The sequence below is a fragment of the Psammomys obesus genome, unplaced genomic scaffold (assembly GCF_907164565.1).
Source record: "Psammomys obesus unplaced genomic scaffold, mPsaObe1.curated_primary_1811, whole genome shotgun sequence".
Taxonomy (NCBI): Eukaryota; Metazoa; Chordata; class Mammalia; order Rodentia; family Muridae; genus Psammomys; species Psammomys obesus.
In genome coordinates this window covers 26,381,323-26,400,369 of record NW_026592890.1, presented here as the reverse complement: position 1 = coordinate 26,400,369, position 19,047 = coordinate 26,381,323, and the positions used below count along the sequence as shown (strand labels likewise).

Sequence of the window (19,047 nt, the reverse complement as noted above, 5' to 3'; positions counted from 1 at the left end):
TGGATCACTGTGAGTTTGAGGCCAGCCTGGTCTACACAGAGAAACCCTGTTTTGAAAAAAAAAAAAACAAAAAGCAACAATGACAAATTGAAGCATCAAGAATGCTATGAAATGAGCATTGTGTACCATAAAGGTTTGGGTTTACAAGTTCATCAGGACGAGTCCAGTTAGCAAATGAGAGTTCCTTTGTAGACGCTCTTTTCTTCGTTGGTTGTTCAATCTTCTTCTTTTTGTCAAAGTCTTTAAAGAAAATACTGTTAGGCTATTGTCTTCTAATACAAAAGACGTCTTAGGATGCATGTCTCTTTTTTTTTTTTTTCAATTCAAAATTATTTATCCAGTGGTTTCTTTGTGACAGGCCTTGGCAGAAGCATTCTCTGAGGTTTGCTGAATTGTCCTGGGGAGCCAGGGGTGGGGGTGGGGCGGGAAGGACTTAACTTTGCTTTCCCCTCTCTACCATTGTTCTTGATCCTGAGCGCTGAAAGCGAAGCTATGTGAATTTCACTGGGTTGTTTAGCAGACAAACGACATCACTTAAATCAGAAAACCATGAAGAGCTGACACCTCTCCGGCTGTTCTTAGCCTCTGTCCGCTTGTTTTGTAGGCTGTGAGTGGGATTGACACCCAGATCATTTACCACAAGGATGAAAGTGACAACCTTCTCAATCAAGCCAGAGAACTGCAAGCAAAGGCAGACTCCAGTAAATCTCATTTTCTCCTCCTTTTGATTCATAGCCGCCTTTTATAAGTGTAGACAGACTTCTGAAACGCAGGCTTAAGGAGTAAATATTTCACCAAATAACATACCAAAATACTTTATAATCCAGTCACAAAACAGCAGACTTGATATTTCAAAGGAAATTATGATTGGAAAACAGCTGTGTGTGGGAAAACTGCAAGGAAATATATTCTTACCCAACTCATGGTAGAAGTTTATACTATTCAAATGTGCTGGCTAATAGAAACATCATACTAGTGATATTAAAGGAGATAAAACCGTAAAATACACTAAAACTATGATTCCGCAATTTGATCTTCCTTTAATCACACAAAAGAGCCGTCCCATCTTTACAGTGAAGGGCAGGCATCATCCCTGTTAGAGCTGACTGGGAAGACCAGCTACATCATCCGGGTGAGAGCCGAATGGGATGATGGGAAAACCACAAGCCATCGGGTTGGCTCTGCTACGCTGCAGCTTGTTTGCTTGCAGCAGCGGATGGTTGTGGATAAGCCTAATGGACACTTAGAAAGAGGCTTTACCCGCCACTATAAAAGCTACTGCGCAGAGAATGGGACAAGGAAGGACGCAGTGAAATACTACAGTCCTGTTAAACCTCACAACTGACTGGACCAAGACTGTCATTCAATGGTCCTTATTTCTCAGGTCATGTGCTCACTCCTGCGGCTATTTGAGCATTGACCAGTGAGTTGGAAAGCCATTACCTAGCTGACTTCCTAATGTCACCTGAAAACAAGCTGGGTTTGAAGTGGAGAACTTTATGAAATTAAATAATCTCAAGTCCACCATGTGTTATCTTTTTGTCCTCTTCTGAAAAAAAAATTATATAGAGAAGTGAGCACACTTTGATTTTCATATTCTGAGGGCTCAGTTCCACAAAGCAACTGCTACTTTTATGCTTTCTAGATAGACAAAAGTAATGAGAATATTATTAATTTTCTCTGTCCTGATTTATCACATAATTCATATTAATGTCTTAGAGAACTAGTTCTGAGTATGCTTTCTGGAAATCAATGAGAACACTAGCAGTAAAGAATTGGGATATTAACAGTTAACTTTTAAAAAGCTAAGTGCTGCCAAATCTGTGTACTGCTTTTGTTTCTTGTGTGGGGAGGGCCAGCATGACAATCCTTAGCAATCTAGTCCCTTAAACGTTCTATTCTGCTTCTCAGCTCTGCCCACATGGTTCTCAATGAGCCCCATCATCACGGTGTCACTGAGCCTCCTGAAAACAACCCTCCTATCTGGAAATAGCATGTCCTCAGAGCCCTACATTTTATGTACAAAAAATCTCCTGCATCGGCTTCTTTGACAGTTTGGCTGATCTGGTTACATATTTCTTGGTCTGTCTGGTTTTGGTTCAATTCCTTCCCATGTACAACGGACAACATAAAGGAGTTAAACTTGATAGGACTCTCTCCTTTGGCAATAAGCACGTTTGTGATATAAATTTGGGTTTTCATTTACTCAGTTACATTTTAATTCCAGGTTTGTGCTTCTCTGTTTTCAAATGGCTTTCTGTGATGACTATTCTCTATTTCTAAGCTGTCTTTGTTTTTCATTATCTATAACAAAGATTTAACAATTGTAACAAACTTTTTTTAAAGTGCTATTTGCCATAATCTTCTGAAAAGACAACAGTTTCTTCCACCAGGAAACACTCACAGCAAAGCGTTTCTTTGTATAAATATCCAGCCCCAAATAGAATCTCCTATTATTTTTATCAAGAGTCCCAAATGTAGAGTTAAATAAAGTAGCGTTTAATGTAGTCACCGGCCCCGAAACAAAAGCTGAAAGCACCCTTAAATTGCCATATCTGAAAACAGAAGCTTCAAAAAATGTGAAGTCACTGTCACTAGAATGTATGTTAAGTTACTCTTGGAATGCTGGGAAATCCTCAGAAACCTAGCGTAAAGAAGTAAGTGCTTATTCCTGGTTACGCTGTGCATGGTGACAGTAGAATAGTGATGGTCCACCTTATATCTGTCCACTATACAGGGCAGTAACAAAACACTCAAAGAGTGAGATGGAAGAGATGGTACCCTGTGTGGGAGGGTGGAGCTGGGTAGGGGGTTAGAAGCCCACTGGAGGAAAGAGAAGAAAAGAAGAAGCAAGGCCATTAGTTTACTATTTGTTAAGCAGTATAAATTTCCTGATGCTTTGGAAGTAAGCCAAACACAAACCAAAACCGCTAGTTACTGGGAAAGCTCGACTTCAGTTCAGAGCCTCAACGTCACGACCCGCTAGGATTTGCTCAAGAATAACCCCAGGCTAGGAACAGTGCCCAGAGCATATTTGCAAGAAAAATGAATAAATACAACTATCACAAATGATTCACAGAGAATTAGATGATCCAGGTCAGTTAACTCATAGGAAGAAGCCTCCAGTGAATTCTTTCAAGTTTTTAGAGAAGAAATGGTACCACTTTTATACAAACACTTAGAAATAATAGCAAAAGAAGTGTGCTCCATCTTGTCCTACAAAAGCCAAAAAGATGTAATTACCAAAACCTCAGAAGGTCATAGAAAAGGGGGAAATGCAAGCCAAATTCTCTCACAGACACAAAATTCCCAATGAGCCAAGTGTGGAGGCTCATGCCTATAATCTCAGCTTTCAGGAGGCTGACTACAAGGTCAGGGCCAACTGAGGCTACAGAGTAAGAGCATAGTTCAAAAAAAAACTTTTTATCAAATCAAATCTACCATGTATAGAAATGGTAGCATATGGCAGACAAAATTAATTTATTATAGGATTTCAAAGGTAGTTTATCATTTAAAATATTGTACCTTACCACATTTACAGGCTACAGGAGAAAATTCATGTGATCATCTGACTATACACAGGAAATCTTTTAAAAAAATTTTAATATATATTGTGGACATATTCTTCCCCAACTCCTCCCAGATCATTCCTTCCTATGCACTTTACTTCGTTAATAAAACAGCACCCATCCAATAATTTTTAAACTCTTAGTAAACAAAAAAACAGAAGGAATTTCCATAATCTAATAAAGAATAATAAAATAATATTCAGCAAACATATTCATAATAAAATATTAAAAGGCTTTTCCAATGAGACTGCAAAAACAAAGACAGGCTATCCTCATGACCAATTCTATATATAAAAATATAAGTTCATTTAAAAAAATAGCTGGAAATTAGCATTTTAAAATAACACTGTTTTCAATAGCATCAAATAGGGAAAAATTAACAGAATTTAGTAAGAGTGCTACATATAAAACTAGAGTTACACTACTAATGGGCAATAAAAATACTCTACAATAGAATTCATTATTTTATGCAATTAATATGGTTTAAAATATAAATAAAATATTTAAGCAAAAGTTTTAAAAGCAATAGATTCCATATTCACTAAGAGAAAGACTCAACTATGGAAAATGGATGATTCTACAACACCTATCTGTAGATGCAATCCAGTGCGAGTTGAGACCTTGTAACAATGTGGATATATAGATAGATGAATTCTGGACTTTTCTTGAGAAGAGAAAGAAAATTCAAGCAGACAATCTTGAAAAGTAAGAGCAAGATACCTAAATGATAACATGTATGAGCAACACTACATGGACTGAGTGGTTACACTCATACATTTATACGCATGATGCATGTATTGGTATAATCAAAGAAAAACAAAACAATAGAGATAATGCATGAAAGAAGTAGGAGTTGGAGGAAGAGGAAAGGGATCAGTTAAAAGGGGTTGGGACATAACAATAAGGCTTGAAGATGATCAAAGTATATTACATACATGTGTGAAACATCATAATGAAATTTATTTTATGTAATTGGTAAATGGAAAAATATATCAAGACTGATAACTTTATAGGTATTCAAACGAACATACAAAAGATCATAGTATTTTGTCTTGTCTTCAGAAAGAATGTAAAAGCAGAAAATATCTTCACTCTTCTGCACATACTTCCCAACACACACACACACACACACACACACACACACACATAATTAAAAGTAAAATAAATCTTTATAAAGTACAGGGCCTGGGAAGATGGGCAACAGGTAAAGGGACATATTGTTCTTGCAGAGGACGTAAGCCTGACTTCCAAACTTACGTGTGGTGGCTCACAATCTATAACTTGAGCTCCAGGGCAGCCAATGTCCTCTTCTGGCCTCTGTGGGCACATATACTCACACACATACATACCCTACACAGACACAAACATAGACACATAAATAAGAATAAAATAGAGCCTTAAAGCTAGATAATAGAAGACAGAGACAGACCTGCAAATAGTGGTCATCTCTGGCTATTCGTTTACAGAGCCCAAAGAAGCCCAGTGAGTGCCCATCTTAATGGGACATCCATGCGGCTGTATTTTGTGTTCACTGTGTGAAAGTTCATCAGGCTGTGCATATATAATCTGTTATTTCTTAGGCACATGACACATATTTATAAAAATTTTATTGAGAGAACTGAGGGCTAAACAGATTTTCTTATAAGCAGGCACCATCAAATGGATAGACAAGTTTCTTTTTTACTTTATTATTTGTGCTACTAGATTTTATTAGTCGCAGCCTTGCCCAACTTCTCAAAAAAAAAAAAAAATAGCATTTTGGCATTCTAAGTCATTCCCAACCAGTGTCCCAAGTTTTCTGCTGTCCTGTACCTCTTATTCTAAATGCCACTTCCCAGAACTGACTGTCTATTTCTAGAATGCTAGATTATTGCATATGTTAAGCTGTTGGAGGAGATGGAGGCTTCTTCCAGGCATCGTGGGCCTCCTGGTACTTTCCCCTGCTTCTTCTCCACAGGCAATGAAGAAGCAGTGGCTGACACCAGCAGGCGCGTGGGAGGAGCCCTGTGGAGGAAAGGGGCCCTTCGAGACCGACTGAATGATGCCATTAAGCGACTGCAGGCAACAGAGAGAGGTAAGGATGCAGAACTTCAAGGTCCTAGGTCTTTATGCAAGGGGGGAGTCTTTCATACATTAGGGTATTTGTTCTCTCATAACAACAAAATGTTCATTACTATCCAAAAACTACCTGAGAAATAAAGCTCTAACTCTATTACCCAGAGATATAGTTCCTGCATGTGTACGTCTACCCGTGTTTGAATAGGATTGTACTGTTTAAACTGCTTAGTACCTGTCTTGTGAACATTTCTCCCTTGCTAACAGCATGCCCTAATTTGGTCACTGGATTTCTCTGGCCTCCACTGTAAACAGCATCCTTCTTTTCTATGTCAAGTTATTCTTATCAAATAAGCAGGAAGATCAATGCAGCAAACAGAGAAACAAGAGTGCTTCCCTAACCTGATCTGGGACTCTAGTGGTGTCTTGAAAAGCTGGGATTAGGAAGCAGATGTGTCTTCCAGGCATAGCAAAAAAGTTAAGGCACTGCTGCTTGAGATGGGTTTTGTGCTGACATGAGCTGGCCTTGGAACCCAGGAGCTCTGGCCTGTCTTGGAGAGTGTACATGCACAGAGAGGCCTTATCAAAGGTACAGATGATTGAAGCTTGTAGGGCTCCATGCTGCAGATATCAGAGTCACTGTTTATCTTCCAGGTGGAGAATCCTGAGGTTTGTCAGGGCTGGGAACCTTGCTCCAATGGGTGCAGCAAATAGGAAAGATCCAGGATTCAAACCAATGTCCAACAGGATCCAGAGGATGGAAGATCAAACAAAATGTTTTTCCACTTTAAAAACTTGAAGTTCCTCTGTGGCCTGGCAATGTCCATCCTCTCCCCCTTCAGCCAGTGATCAAAGAGCGGGCAACAGAGTCCATGTCAGAGACAGCTCTGCTCCCCTTACTAGGATACCCACGTGAAAACTAAGCTGCCTATAGGCTACATCTGAGCAGACGTCTAGGTCTTCTTCATGCATGGTCCTTTGTTGGTGCATCAATCCCTGCAGGACCCAGTGGTCCCAGAATTGTTGGCTCTGCAGACCACAGAGGAAGAGGATGCAGGCAGTCCTAATGAGACTTGATAGGCTGGGGTCAGAAGGTAGGGGAGGAGGGCTCCCACTTTCTGAGAAATAGGGAGAAGAGGGGGGGAAGAAGAAGGGAGAGTGGGACCAGGAGGAGATGAGGGAGGGGCTACAATCAGGATGTAAAGTGACTAAATTAGAAAAAAATTAAGTTAAATTTAAAAAAAAAAATAAAGCCCTTTCAAAAAAAGTTATGACACCCCTAAGTATTTTTGTTACAAAAGTAACACATTACCCTTATAGAAAAATGTGAAAACCCAGATTAGAGTTGGAAAAATGAGGAAAAGTCACCTATAACCCCATCATCTAGAAAAAAATTGTTGTTATTAATTTACATTATCTTTGTTTCAAATAGGCAATGTTTTGTGTGTATGATGTATTTCTGTGTGTCTGTGTGTGTGAGAGAGAGAGAGAATAGAAGCACATACCACCGCACCACTGTACACTCTGAAAGTCAAATAACAACCCCAAGAATTGGCCCTCATTGTCCACCTTGTTTAAAACAAGGTCTCTAGTTCCTGGAACCCACTTTGTAAATCAGGCTGGCCTTGAGCTTGCCTTGGTCCTCCTGCTCCTGCCTCTACCTCAAGACTGCTGGGACTACAGAGCTGTCTCACTACACCTGACTATTCTGTTGTTTTTGTGGGGTAGGGTCTGGTCATGAAGCCATGGCTGGCCTAGAACTTAATATGTACCCTCCCTAGGTAGGATAGCCTCGCACTTGTGGCATAGGATGGCCTCACACTTATGGTAGTCCTCACCGCCAGCCAGTTCACAGGCTTCTAGGGATACTTCTGTCTCTGCTCGCCAACTCAATGGAGGAACTGGCTTACAGACGTATGCTGCCATATCTGACTTCCTGTGGCTTCTGGGGAATCCCAGCCCAAGTATATCTTAACATTAAAGCTTTTCAGAAACATGTTTTCTTTTGGGGAGAAAAAAAAAAACCCTTTACTTATTCATTTACTTCTGTACTAAATGTAGCATCATTTTTATGGTGGCAAGAGTCTTTCACAATAATTACTTTTCCATGAGAGGAAGAGATTTTCATTTTTTTTTTTTTATTTTTTGGAAGAGGTTTTTATGATGAAGTTCAGATGTAAACATCATAGAAGCTGTAACTTCTTGTGTGTGTTTTGTTGCTTTCTAACCAGATTGCTAACCTAAGTACATACTTTCAGGTTGTTGTTTGTTAATTACATTTTGTAATTTACTTCTTAGTTTATGAACATTTTGATATTTGTGAGACTGCAGTCTTACCATCTCACATCAGTGCTATTGAGCATATTCCAGTTGCCTTAACTTATCACACAGTTGTGACATATTTCAAAGCCTTAGTCTTCTTTCACAGACCAAAATTTGAGGTCTCTTTCACCCCAGTATTTGGACTGATGTCAGTGATCTCCACTGAAGGAAATGTCCCTCTGCTCTGTGTGCAGGGGATGCCCAGCAGCGCCTGGGCCAGTCCAAGCTGGCCATCGAGGAAGCCAACAAGACGACAATGGCTGTTCAACAGGTCACCATACCAATGGCTAGCAACCTCAGCAACTGGTCACAGAACCTTCAGACCTTCGACTCTTCTGCGTATAACACAGCGGTGGATTCGGCTCGGGATGCAGGTACTGTTCACAAGCTTTACCTTCTTCCCTACCCAAAGAACTGGCCAGACGCTACACAGACATTGATAAGAAACAGGATTCTCCATCTGCTTTTTAGTTTGGAATGCTGCAGGAATTAGTTTAGAAAAAGAGAAACATTCTGCTCAGCTTATCTATGTGTTTATCTGGAGTCTAGATTTACTTAGAGTATAGACCCTTACTTTGTACCTATGTGAAATATATATATCTTTAACATAAATGTGCAGATAGATGCATTGGTAGAAGTAATACCATAGTTAAATTGATGGAGGAGGTTTTTTTTTTTTTCTTTTTTAGTGTGGCAGCAATTATAATGGTAGCAAATATCTTTATCAATGTAAGACTGATGTTTTAACATAACAGTTTAATCAAATGTTAGAGTAATAACCTCAACAAAATACTGTCTTACTTTTAGAGGAAAAAACTAGCAAATGGCATTGATTTTTACTAACTGCCATTTGCATTCTACTTGAGTAAATTGGATTACTACCAACAAATGCCAACTGTGTGTCTTGGCCAATTCACGTATACAACTGAAAATTAAACCTATGAATGCCTATTGTTAAATAAGAGCTTCCTATGCCTGCCCTAGCTCCTGAATAATGGCAGAGAGGCCTTTATATTTATTAAGAGCTTCAGGCACTACAGCTGGGGACATACTGAGCTATTCAAATGCAACTATGCTGGCTTGGCCTATGTCCCAGCCATGAGGCTCATTACGAGCCATTTTAGTCTCACTCTGGCTGCTGCTTCTTCATTTGTGTCATCACGGCATCTCCTCTCTTTGATCCTCCTCTGAGACACTCCTCACTGGGATCAGCAGTTATGCCTTAACTCTCCTGCCCAGCTATAGGCCGTTCAGCTCTTTATTAACCAATCAGAAGGTAATGGAGAACAATGTTTACACAACATCGAGACAAGAGAATCTTCATAAAAAAACAACAGTGCCAAAGCCTCACCTGAATCAGCTCTGTACTGGCACCGAAATCAGCATTTAAATAATACAGAGACAATCTTTACCCAGTGACATTACCCCAACCGTCCACCTAAACGTAGTTTTGTGTATATAGTTTAAAATAATAACAAAGAATTCTTTTTTTTCCATTCTCACATTTTTGTTCAGAATCTTCATAATCTCTCAGATATCAGTGTCTAGCAGTGTCATGACAAATCCTGACCAGGGTTATCAGCCATTCTCTACAAACTGTTCTCCAGAGTAGCTTTACAGACCAGCCCCGAATTGAAATAGTTATGAATTCGTACCTGATCTGTTGCTAGCAATCCTACTGCAATTTACAAAGGCTGATTGCCATTACAGGACTATAAATATAACCACTTACCCAATCACTAGCTCAAGAGTATACCACTTTACTAGAATTTGCAAAGTCCTAGTTTGATCTCCAGAACTGGGGAATGGGGGTGGGGCAGGGAATGGAGCAGGAGAGGAACTGTGTTATTCATTGTTTGCATTTATCAGAACATTGCCTTGGGAATATTTTCTGTATCTGTATTAAATTTATTTTCATATTTTTTCATTTGTCCTATCAAGTTGTCATAATAATCATCCGAAGCTAGCTCCAACTGAAATTGTCTCCAGCTACTGTGTTTTTCCCAAATAGTATTTGGCGGTTTAAAATAAATTTAACAACATACCATAATATAAGAGACTTTAGAAAGAGTCTATAGGAAGAGGGTAAGAAATGTCTTATATACCTTTCCATAAGCAGAATTTTAATGTAATGCTGTAAATATGTTTTATTATTTCCCTTTTTTACTGATCACTATCATATAAAATGGCTACTGGGGTCAGCACTATACTAGTCTAGATGAATGGGAATGCATGCTTTGCCCTAGTCACTTTTTCTTTTATTGTGCCCTTAATTGTCCCCTAATGCCTAGGCGCTGTCTCAGAAGGAGGTCCAGAACCAAAAAAGTAGAGAGAAGGGGGTTGGGGAGACAGGGGAGAAAGAGAGGAGAGAAGGGAGAGAAGAAGGGAGGGAGGGAAGGAGAGGAAATGAAGGAGTAAAGAAGAAAGAAAAATCCATGTGGTCTGCTTACAGTGTCCCCTTGCTTGGGCCATCATCTGAGACTGCAAAGCTGGCCCCTCTCTCTCACTATGGCAAAGGCAGCTTGGCTGCGTGCTCCTGGTTTCCTCCACCTAACTCCACTTCCACTGTAACAGCAGCCACAGCAGCGAAAGGTACACTCAGACATCCTGGAAAACACCCTTCTTATCTTTTACCAGTAAAAGCCCTTTCACCTGTTGTGTCAGTCTGTATTACAGATGTGTGGAGCCTAAGCTATATGATTAAAGGAACATCTGTATGTTGGGCATGGAGCCTGCCCTTTAGAATGTACATTCTGAGTCGGCACACACCACATTCCATTTATAAATCAATATGGGCTCTAAATGTCACGACAACAACAACAAAAAAAAGCACACGCAGAACAGGTTATGCTTTGAGCCCTGCTATTAATTTTGTAAGGTGAAAAATGATGTTCAATAGAGCTACCAGAGGTAGTGTTTGCTGTATCGCACTTGAGTCTTATAATTAATATTCGAGTGATTTGTTTTCCTTATTGCAGTGAGAAATCTCACAGAGGTCGTCCCCCAGCTCCTGGATCAGCTTCGCACTGTTGAGCAGAAGCGGCCTGCAAGCAATGTTTCTGCCAGCATCAGGAGGATCCGAGAGCTCATTGCTCAAACCAGGAGCGTTGCCAGCAAGGTAGGTGGTGAGCGGTGTCATCAGTTACCTGGGAGTGACGGGGAAACGACACCGAGTGCCAACTCCTCAGCAGCTCCTGAAACCGGGCACCTTCCCACTATATTATTTATCAGAGTCACATGAGAAGCTTTGAAACCGGTAGGATACAATAGCACAGGACAATAGTCCAAGAGAGAAAAGGACCACACAGCAAGTTCCAGGTCAGCCTCGTCTACACCGCAATTTCCCAGCCTCTGGGCTACACAGCAAGATCGCATCTCAGGAAACATACAAATAAGGAAATCTTCTTAAAAGTAAACCAAATCTTAGTCCCAACATCATAGCAAAGAGGGCTCCACCCCAGTCATCTTTTAAGTGACAGGGTTATCCTCATGTGGAGCCAGAACTAACCACAAATTTCTAGTCAGCAAAGGTCATGAGCAACAGAAATCAAGTTAAGTTTCAATTAAAAAAAAAAAAAAAGGCTCAACTCTATGTTCTAATTATTCATTTTTGACAGCTGGTTAATGCAGCTACCATATGGAATAGTCTTGCAAATATGTCCCACCTGCAAAACTAACCCCGGCACAACACGCATTATGTGAAAGTTTTATTGATCGCTCTGCAGGCTTAACTGAGGAATAACAAGTAAAAGAAAGTAAGGCAAGGCATGCATCTGAGGTTCTGTAACAGAGGGAGCTGAGCAGCAAAACCCCCAGGGTCAGCATCACCAGAGCGGGTCCTGACACAATTAACATTCTCGAGTACTTGAAGAGGACTCATGCTTGGGCCTTTCTTTAATTTGTTTTCATTGATTTATAGACCAGCCTCACTTTTACAGCCAAATTATGTGCTTCTGTCTTCTCAGTTAAGAATTGCACCAAACATAGCCAGACGTGGTGATCCTTGCCTTTATGCCTAGTATTCAGGAGGCAAAAGCAGGTAGATCACTGAATATGAGCCAGCCTGGCCTACAGAGTGAGTTCCAGGACAGCCAGGGCTACACAGAGAAACCCTATCTCAAAAAAAAATAAAATAAAATAAAAAAGAATTGTATCAAACAGAACATTCACACAAGGACTGGTAGAAACAAGAATAAGAAATCAATTGTTTTATAGTGCTGGGGATTATTCTTGGTAAACACATGAAACTTTCAAGTGCTGTGTAATACGGGCCCTGCCTTACAAATTATCTCATTTAGATAGCTCTGTGAATATTTCATGACATATTATCTTAAAAATATAATAAGAAATGTCATATTGAACTGGCTGTGGTAGCACTTACCTGTAATCTCAGAATTGAGAGGCTAAGACAGAGTTGTGTGTTTAAAGCCATTGTGAGTGATAAGAAGTTTCCAGGACAATACAGTGAGACTGCCTAAGGAGTGGGGCATTTTAAAAACGAAGTTTTGTTACTGTTTACTTGGTGATATTATTGAATATTATTTCTATGGAGTATAAAATTGGGGTCCTGATCACAAAGAAAGGGTGGGAGACTCATTTTCTGAAGAGAGACTGTGCCCAGCCTTTGGGCGTTACTCAACTCCAAAGTGAGATGCTTTCCATGCAGCCTTCCCAGACTCTCAGTTCTACAGGTAGACCTCAGTCCCGCACGCTGGCTGATTGATTGAGATGTATCGATCTCTCCACAACAGACAACAGGAGACAGCTGTGCTCCACGCACTGGGGACTAGAACCTCAAGCTAGCTGACTATAAACATCAGCCCAATCAATATCAGCTGATGTAAATACATCTAATTATTCAGAAAGATTTGTACAGACAGCATGGGTATACATATTTTCAAATGCCTTAAAAATCGCTCACAAATCAACTCAGTTCCTAGCGTCATCTTGGGCCTCAAAGAAATGTGCTGAAATGGTGCTTTGCCTCTCAAGAAACATTACAGGGAATGTCTTAAGGAACTTCTTATAACTATTACAAGGATTACAACTATTAACTATTACAAGGATGGAGCCAGGGGCTAGAGGGTGCCTTACAGTTACCATCTTATTTCTAATAGCCTGTTCATTGCATCATGTTACAGAAGCATACTGAGTGGCTAACTTCGGGTTGCCTAGTTATTAAGTGAAACAGGTGTGAAAGGGAGACCCTGACTGTGCAGGTGGATATGAGGCTGTTGCTCACAGCTTTATTCCATACTGCTCTTATCATGACCTTAGGGAGAAAGTTTCAGCAGCTTTAGTACCCAAGATGCCTTATCCTTCTCCCAAACAATTAATTCTTCTATTCAGTAGAGAGTCATTTTGAGTTGTTAAGACAGGTCCAGGGTCCCTTCATCTTATTTAGTTCCCCATCCTGAGTGCGTAATTCACTGGATCTACCTTCATCCTTGGATCTACTTGGTCATCGTCTGCTGTTGTGCTCTCTTCAGCCCATTTCCATCTAAACTTATTGTGTTGTAATGTTCCCTAAATAGTTTCCCTTGCTGAGAATACAGAAGCAAAAAAAAAAAAAAAAAAAAAAGGCATGGAAGAAAGTAGAGGTCCCTCCAGAAACTGTGGGAGAGCATTCTGCTCCTTTCTTAATAGCACTTTCACTGGAATAACTTTGTAATTCCAGATCCAGGTCTCCATGATGTTTGATGGCCAGTCGGCTGTAGAGGTGCACCCCAAAGTCAGCGTGGATGACCTGAAGGCCTTCACATCCATCAGCTTGTACATGAAGCCCCCTCCAAAGAAGCCAGAGCAGGCTGGCTCCTGGATAGCTGATCAGTTTGTCCTCTACCTCGGAAGCAAAAACGTAAGAGCACAGTATGGAGAGTTAAAGGAGATAGTGTTGCCCTCTGCCTTGAACAGAGCTGTTGAGAAAAGCAAACAGATTCCCACTTTGATAGTAAAGCCCAGAAATCATTAATGGCTGAATGCAAGCTGTGACTGAAGGGCAAGATATTCCTGAGGTCAGGGCATATTTCTGGGATTGCTTCCTGGAGACATCCTGTTACATGAATGAATCTGAACAAAGCATTTGAGAGGCCTTTGGAGTAACTGTAGCCTTTGTCTGTCAATGCCGAATCCTGCTTAAAGATGCATAGGGACTGGTTTTCTCAAGGTTTATGGTCCCTAGGTTAGCCTGATGATGCTGGCACATTCCTGGCAGCTATCAAATTTTCATGAGCCTTCAGTAGTTTCCCCTTCTCAATCCCCACCAATGCTGCAAGCACTTAGAGATCTACAGGAACACTGTACTCTGAGGCAGACCCAGGGAAGGCAAACATCAAGAGCGGATATCAGTCCAGCTGCAACTCAGGATGCTGATTCAGGCCAGAAGTGGCTTGTATACACCAACTCTTTGGACCTACAATTGAGCTTCGCAGAAAGAAAAATAAATGATACCATTTGTGTGGACTATACTTGTCCATTTTTATTTAAGTGAATTCTTGATATTTCAGGCCAAAAAAGAGTATATGGGTCTTGCAATCAAAAATGATAACCTGGTATATGTCTATAATTTGGGGACCAAAGACGTGGAGATTCTCCTGGATTCCAAGCCTGTGAGCTCCTGGCCTGCTCACTTTAGTATTGTCAAGATTGAGAGGTAAGGTGAATCTATGGCAAATGGCTTCTGTGTGCACCTTCTAAGGAATGATTGAAAGTATGCACGCACACACACACACATTTATTGTGGGTACCATGTGCTTTTTTTTTTTTTTTCATTTTAGTCCTTTTTTTCACTATTTCCATATTCCGTCCCAAACACCTGAGTGAAATGAAAATATTAGGGGGAAAAAATGGTCATTTCTAAATAGCAACCTGATTGCCCTACCATAAGTTAAACTTTAAAATTAAGATGTCTGTTTTTCTACTTCCCTTCAGCAACTGATATTCTGTATGTGTGCAACAATATGATACAATCAGATCAACAATTTTCTTGATGAAGTGACATTAACATTTTGACACAATGAAGGCATTTAAATGAGTGACAGCCCTCTCTCTCACCAGGGTAGGGAAACACGGAAAGGTGTTCTTGACAGTCCCCAGTCTCAGTAGCACAGCAGAAGAAAAGTTTATCAAGAAGGGGGAGTTTGCAGGAGATGACTCCTTGCTGGACCTGTCCCCGGAGGACACTGTGTTTTATGTGGGCGGCGTGCCTGCGAACTTCAAGGTAAGCTATGAGCTCTCTCTGGCCTCGTGCAGCTCTGCAGTGGTTCTTCTACAAATCCATAGCCCCAAAATGAGCAGAAGTTGGGCGAGTTGGATACCACTTTTAAGAGCTCGTTTCAGTGGGCGGTAGAATTCTGGCCCAGAATCCACTTATAAGTCTGGTGTGTTGATCTGGTTCCTACTACGCACATTTTCAATGTTGGGTGTTTTCAAGTGGCAGCTAATGCTTGAAGATTAACTGATGTCATTGCGATACGTATAAAGGTAATAAATATTACTCCCGGAAAGAACGGGTATTATCTGCTACAAGAATGTTTGTGGCTTAGAGCTAGATTTCAGCATTGCACATGGCAGTTTCAAATGCTGCTACCTGAAATGTGCAGGCACGGCATAAAACGTATGAGGTGAGAAAAGGTAAGACCTAAGGGAGAATATGAGACGTGACAAAGAGGGGATAAAGGAAAAGCCGGAGAAGATGAAAAGCGGATCTCAAGCCTTCCACTCGACGACTGTTGCTTACCGTTGTGAGCACTCTGTGACCCTCCCCTTGGGAATTATTCTGTCTTTGTGTGAGACCAGGAATACGCACCTCACAGAACTGGTGTGATAATTGGTTTTCACGGCGAATTAAGGATTTGTAGCATACATAGTAATGTATGCTATAATCAGTAAACACCAGTTCCCCACCAAGATCTGTGAAACTGACATATCACTGCTTGTTTAAGTCCTCTGGCACACTGAAGCAAACCCTGGTGGAGAGAGAGATTCGAGTCAGAGGGAGCAGGGTGGGTCCCTCTGATCCACTGTCAGCTTCCTTCCCCGATCTGCAGCGTCTGCATGAAGCACAGCCACGGGGTGATTGATTTTATTTCTCTGTCACACAGCTCCCTGCCAGCTTAAACCTACCCGGCTACTCAGGCTGTCTGGAGCTGGCCACTCTGAATAATGATGTCGCCAGCCTGTACAACTTCAAGCATATCTACAACATGGATCCGACCAAGTCCGTGCCTTGTGCCAGGTAAGCCAGGGTCAGGAGCTCAAAAAGCCTTCAGTAGTCAGACATGGGCAGCAGGCAGGACAAGCGTGAGTCAATACACAGGTTCCTAAAGGTTGTGTGAGTGCCAGGCCTGCAAAGCACGCTTCTCTTTCCCTCCATCCTAGAGGAACATGCGAGCATTAAAATCCTTCTTTCTTGTTTGCATTTGATTTAGGGTTCTAAGGTCAGAGATTCCCTTAAAGACATCAACTATCCTAGTATGTAGGGCGAAGGAGAAGCTCACGTAAAAGAGTTCATTTATTTATAAACACTTTAGATGCCATCAGGACCGTGGAAGACGTGCCGAAGATGGGTCCAAGGATCTCAGTTAGGAAGTGTAACCAAACCTGCAAGGTTTATGTGACCCTGCATTCCATTTCAGGGATAAACTGGCTTTCACTCAGAGCCGGGCCGCCAGCTATTTCTTCGATGGTTCCAGTTACGCCGTGGTGAGGGACATCACAAGGAGAGGAAAATTTGGTCAGGTGACCCGCTTTGACATAGAAGTTCGAACGCCAGCTGATAACGGCCTTGTACTACTGCTGGTCAACGGAGTGAGTAAAAATGAAAGTTCTCCTTTACTTAATGAAAACCCCCCTTTACTTAATTGATCTCTGATATTTCTTTTTCCAGGAACTGCCCTACCCACCAGGTTGGGTGTGCATGCCATCAGAATGAGTATCTAGTTTATAAAGCAAAATTGGATTTATTTTTCTCCAAGGAACTTAAGATAGAGCATTGAGTAAAAACCATCCTGAAATGCACTTCTCCAGACTTCAATTTCAATATACATTATTAGATTTTATTAAGTATATAATATATATTGATATACCCTTTCATAATAAAAACTGAAAAAAAAGCACCAAGATGTAGTATATATTAAGATGTTTCTCCTCATAAGTAATATACCTGTAGCAAATATAGACATAACTACGTCGTGAAATATTCAAAAGTCATAGTGAAAACAGAAAGATATATTAAATAAAAATTTAAATATAAATATTTTTAAATGTTTTAGATAAAATGAAATTAACTCTCATTTACTAATAATGTAGAAACCTTTGAACCCAATAAAAGTATCTTAATAATAACAATGTTAGTGAGAATGGTTTAATAAAAGGTGCTAAGTGTTTTTTTGAAATTCTGTTTTAACTCTTTGTTGTGATCAGTGATTCATGAATGACATCCTAAATCCAGTTTATTTCATTGCTGTTTTATTGGCTATCAAAACTAGATAGAATTTCTTCTCCAAAATAAATGTGTGTGTATGTGAGAGAGAGAGAGACATGTATTTTTAACTGTGCCTACTAAATCACATACTGTTCTTAATTTCATGCTCCACCTGGCCCAGGTAATCTTTGCTATTTGGCTGCTCCATTTTCTCTCCTGATTTTAGTTCTTCAGAGCAAATCGGATACTATATTATCTTGTAAATTTTAATAAAATTGCTCCAAGCCACTACACATCTTCTTTGAAAGATTTCTAAACTGAGTAACATTCTTTTCTCAAACACACACACACACACAAAATTGGAAGTACAGATACGACTTAATATTGTGACCAGAGACTGAAGTTTTCCACAAGATGACAGAGCCATTCAACTGTGCTATGATCTTCTGTGGAGATATAAAACTGGTGATGCTGAAAAATAAATACATATATTTCGAACTTGGGAAAATAGTGCAGATGTAGGAGGTTTTACAAAAAGCACTAATTGTACCAGCTAATGGGATTCACTGAGGCATTTCCATACAGACAGGCATCAGTTGTCTTTATCTGCCTCTTAAAACTGCATTCTCCTCCTTCTTTCCCCTCCCCTAGAACCCAATAGCTCCAATATAAGAGTTTTTGATAGATAGTACATTTACATTGTTTTTATCGCCAAAATCACTTAACAATAGAAAATTTTCCCCCAGAATGTTTTCAAACAACCATTTAGATACAGCATAACTTTCTAGGATGGAAGAAGGGAAGGAGCGAGGGAGGGAAGAAGAGACAGGGTTGGAGAGAAAGAGAACCTGCTACTTTCCCTCCACTGCTATTATTTCTTTTATCTTGACGTGGCACACCTATTGTGTTTCTTGAAACAGCTAGGTTTCTGCTACTGAAAGACATTTGTCATCACATATAAAGTTCAACAATTTAAAATAACTCATTCCATAACAAAAAGGTGTGTCCCTTAAATTGACAGTATTGTCAAAACTTCACAGGAAGTAACCAGCAGCTGTCTACTTGTCCCAGAATATTTCCATATCATGCTACACCTTAATACAAAATGATTGTCATATAATCAATAAACCCCACAAATAAGCCCAAAGAGGGCACCTTGAGCCCTTCAAGTGTGGAACTCAGCTCAGGATGCCTCACCAGCTACATGAAATCTATGAAAATCTGGTACAACAATGAAATGAAGGCCCAGTCTCAATCTATATCAAAGATCACTTTCTTTCTATATTTTAGTTTTTTGTTTGTTTACTTTATAAGACAGTGTTTCTCCGTGTAGCCCTAGATTTCTGGGAACTCATACTGTAGATCGGGCTGTCCTCAAACTCAAAGATCCTCCTGCCTCAGAGACTGTTTTACATGCCAAGGAATATACAAACTCCACTCAGGAGCTCACTTTGTGAAGAATGAATACTTTCCCATGATACTTTATTTTTCAAGCCCATTCAATTCTTCTATCTATGAACCATCTTCTGAAATGAGAAACCCCAGCCTGCAAGCAATTTGACTGCTGCTGGCCTGCTGGCTCATTTCTGTTCTTTAACATCATCTGTCCCAAGCACGTTCCAATTCCATCTTCATTTATACAAATCCAGTGACTCAAAAATAATGGAATTCTTTGTT

The 19,047-nt window shown here is 40.3% G+C and overlaps 1 protein-coding gene across 1 annotated transcript in view; it reads left to right on the top strand.

The window, feature by feature from the left end:
- The window catches only part of Lama4 (laminin subunit alpha 4), a 146,252-nt gene that overhangs the window by 94,783 nt on the left and 32,422 nt on the right, over positions 1-19,047 (top strand). The window contains exons 15-23 of the mRNA XM_055616170.1: positions 605-701; positions 5,527-5,643; positions 8,141-8,320; positions 10,925-11,064; positions 13,624-13,803; positions 14,453-14,598; positions 15,003-15,165; positions 16,049-16,182; positions 16,583-16,754. Coding sequence (XP_055472145.1) covers positions 605-701; positions 5,527-5,643; positions 8,141-8,320; positions 10,925-11,064; positions 13,624-13,803; positions 14,453-14,598; positions 15,003-15,165; positions 16,049-16,182; positions 16,583-16,754 — 1,329 coding nt within the window. The remainder of the gene's footprint in view (positions 1-604; positions 702-5,526; positions 5,644-8,140; positions 8,321-10,924; positions 11,065-13,623; positions 13,804-14,452; positions 14,599-15,002; positions 15,166-16,048; positions 16,183-16,582; positions 16,755-19,047) is intronic.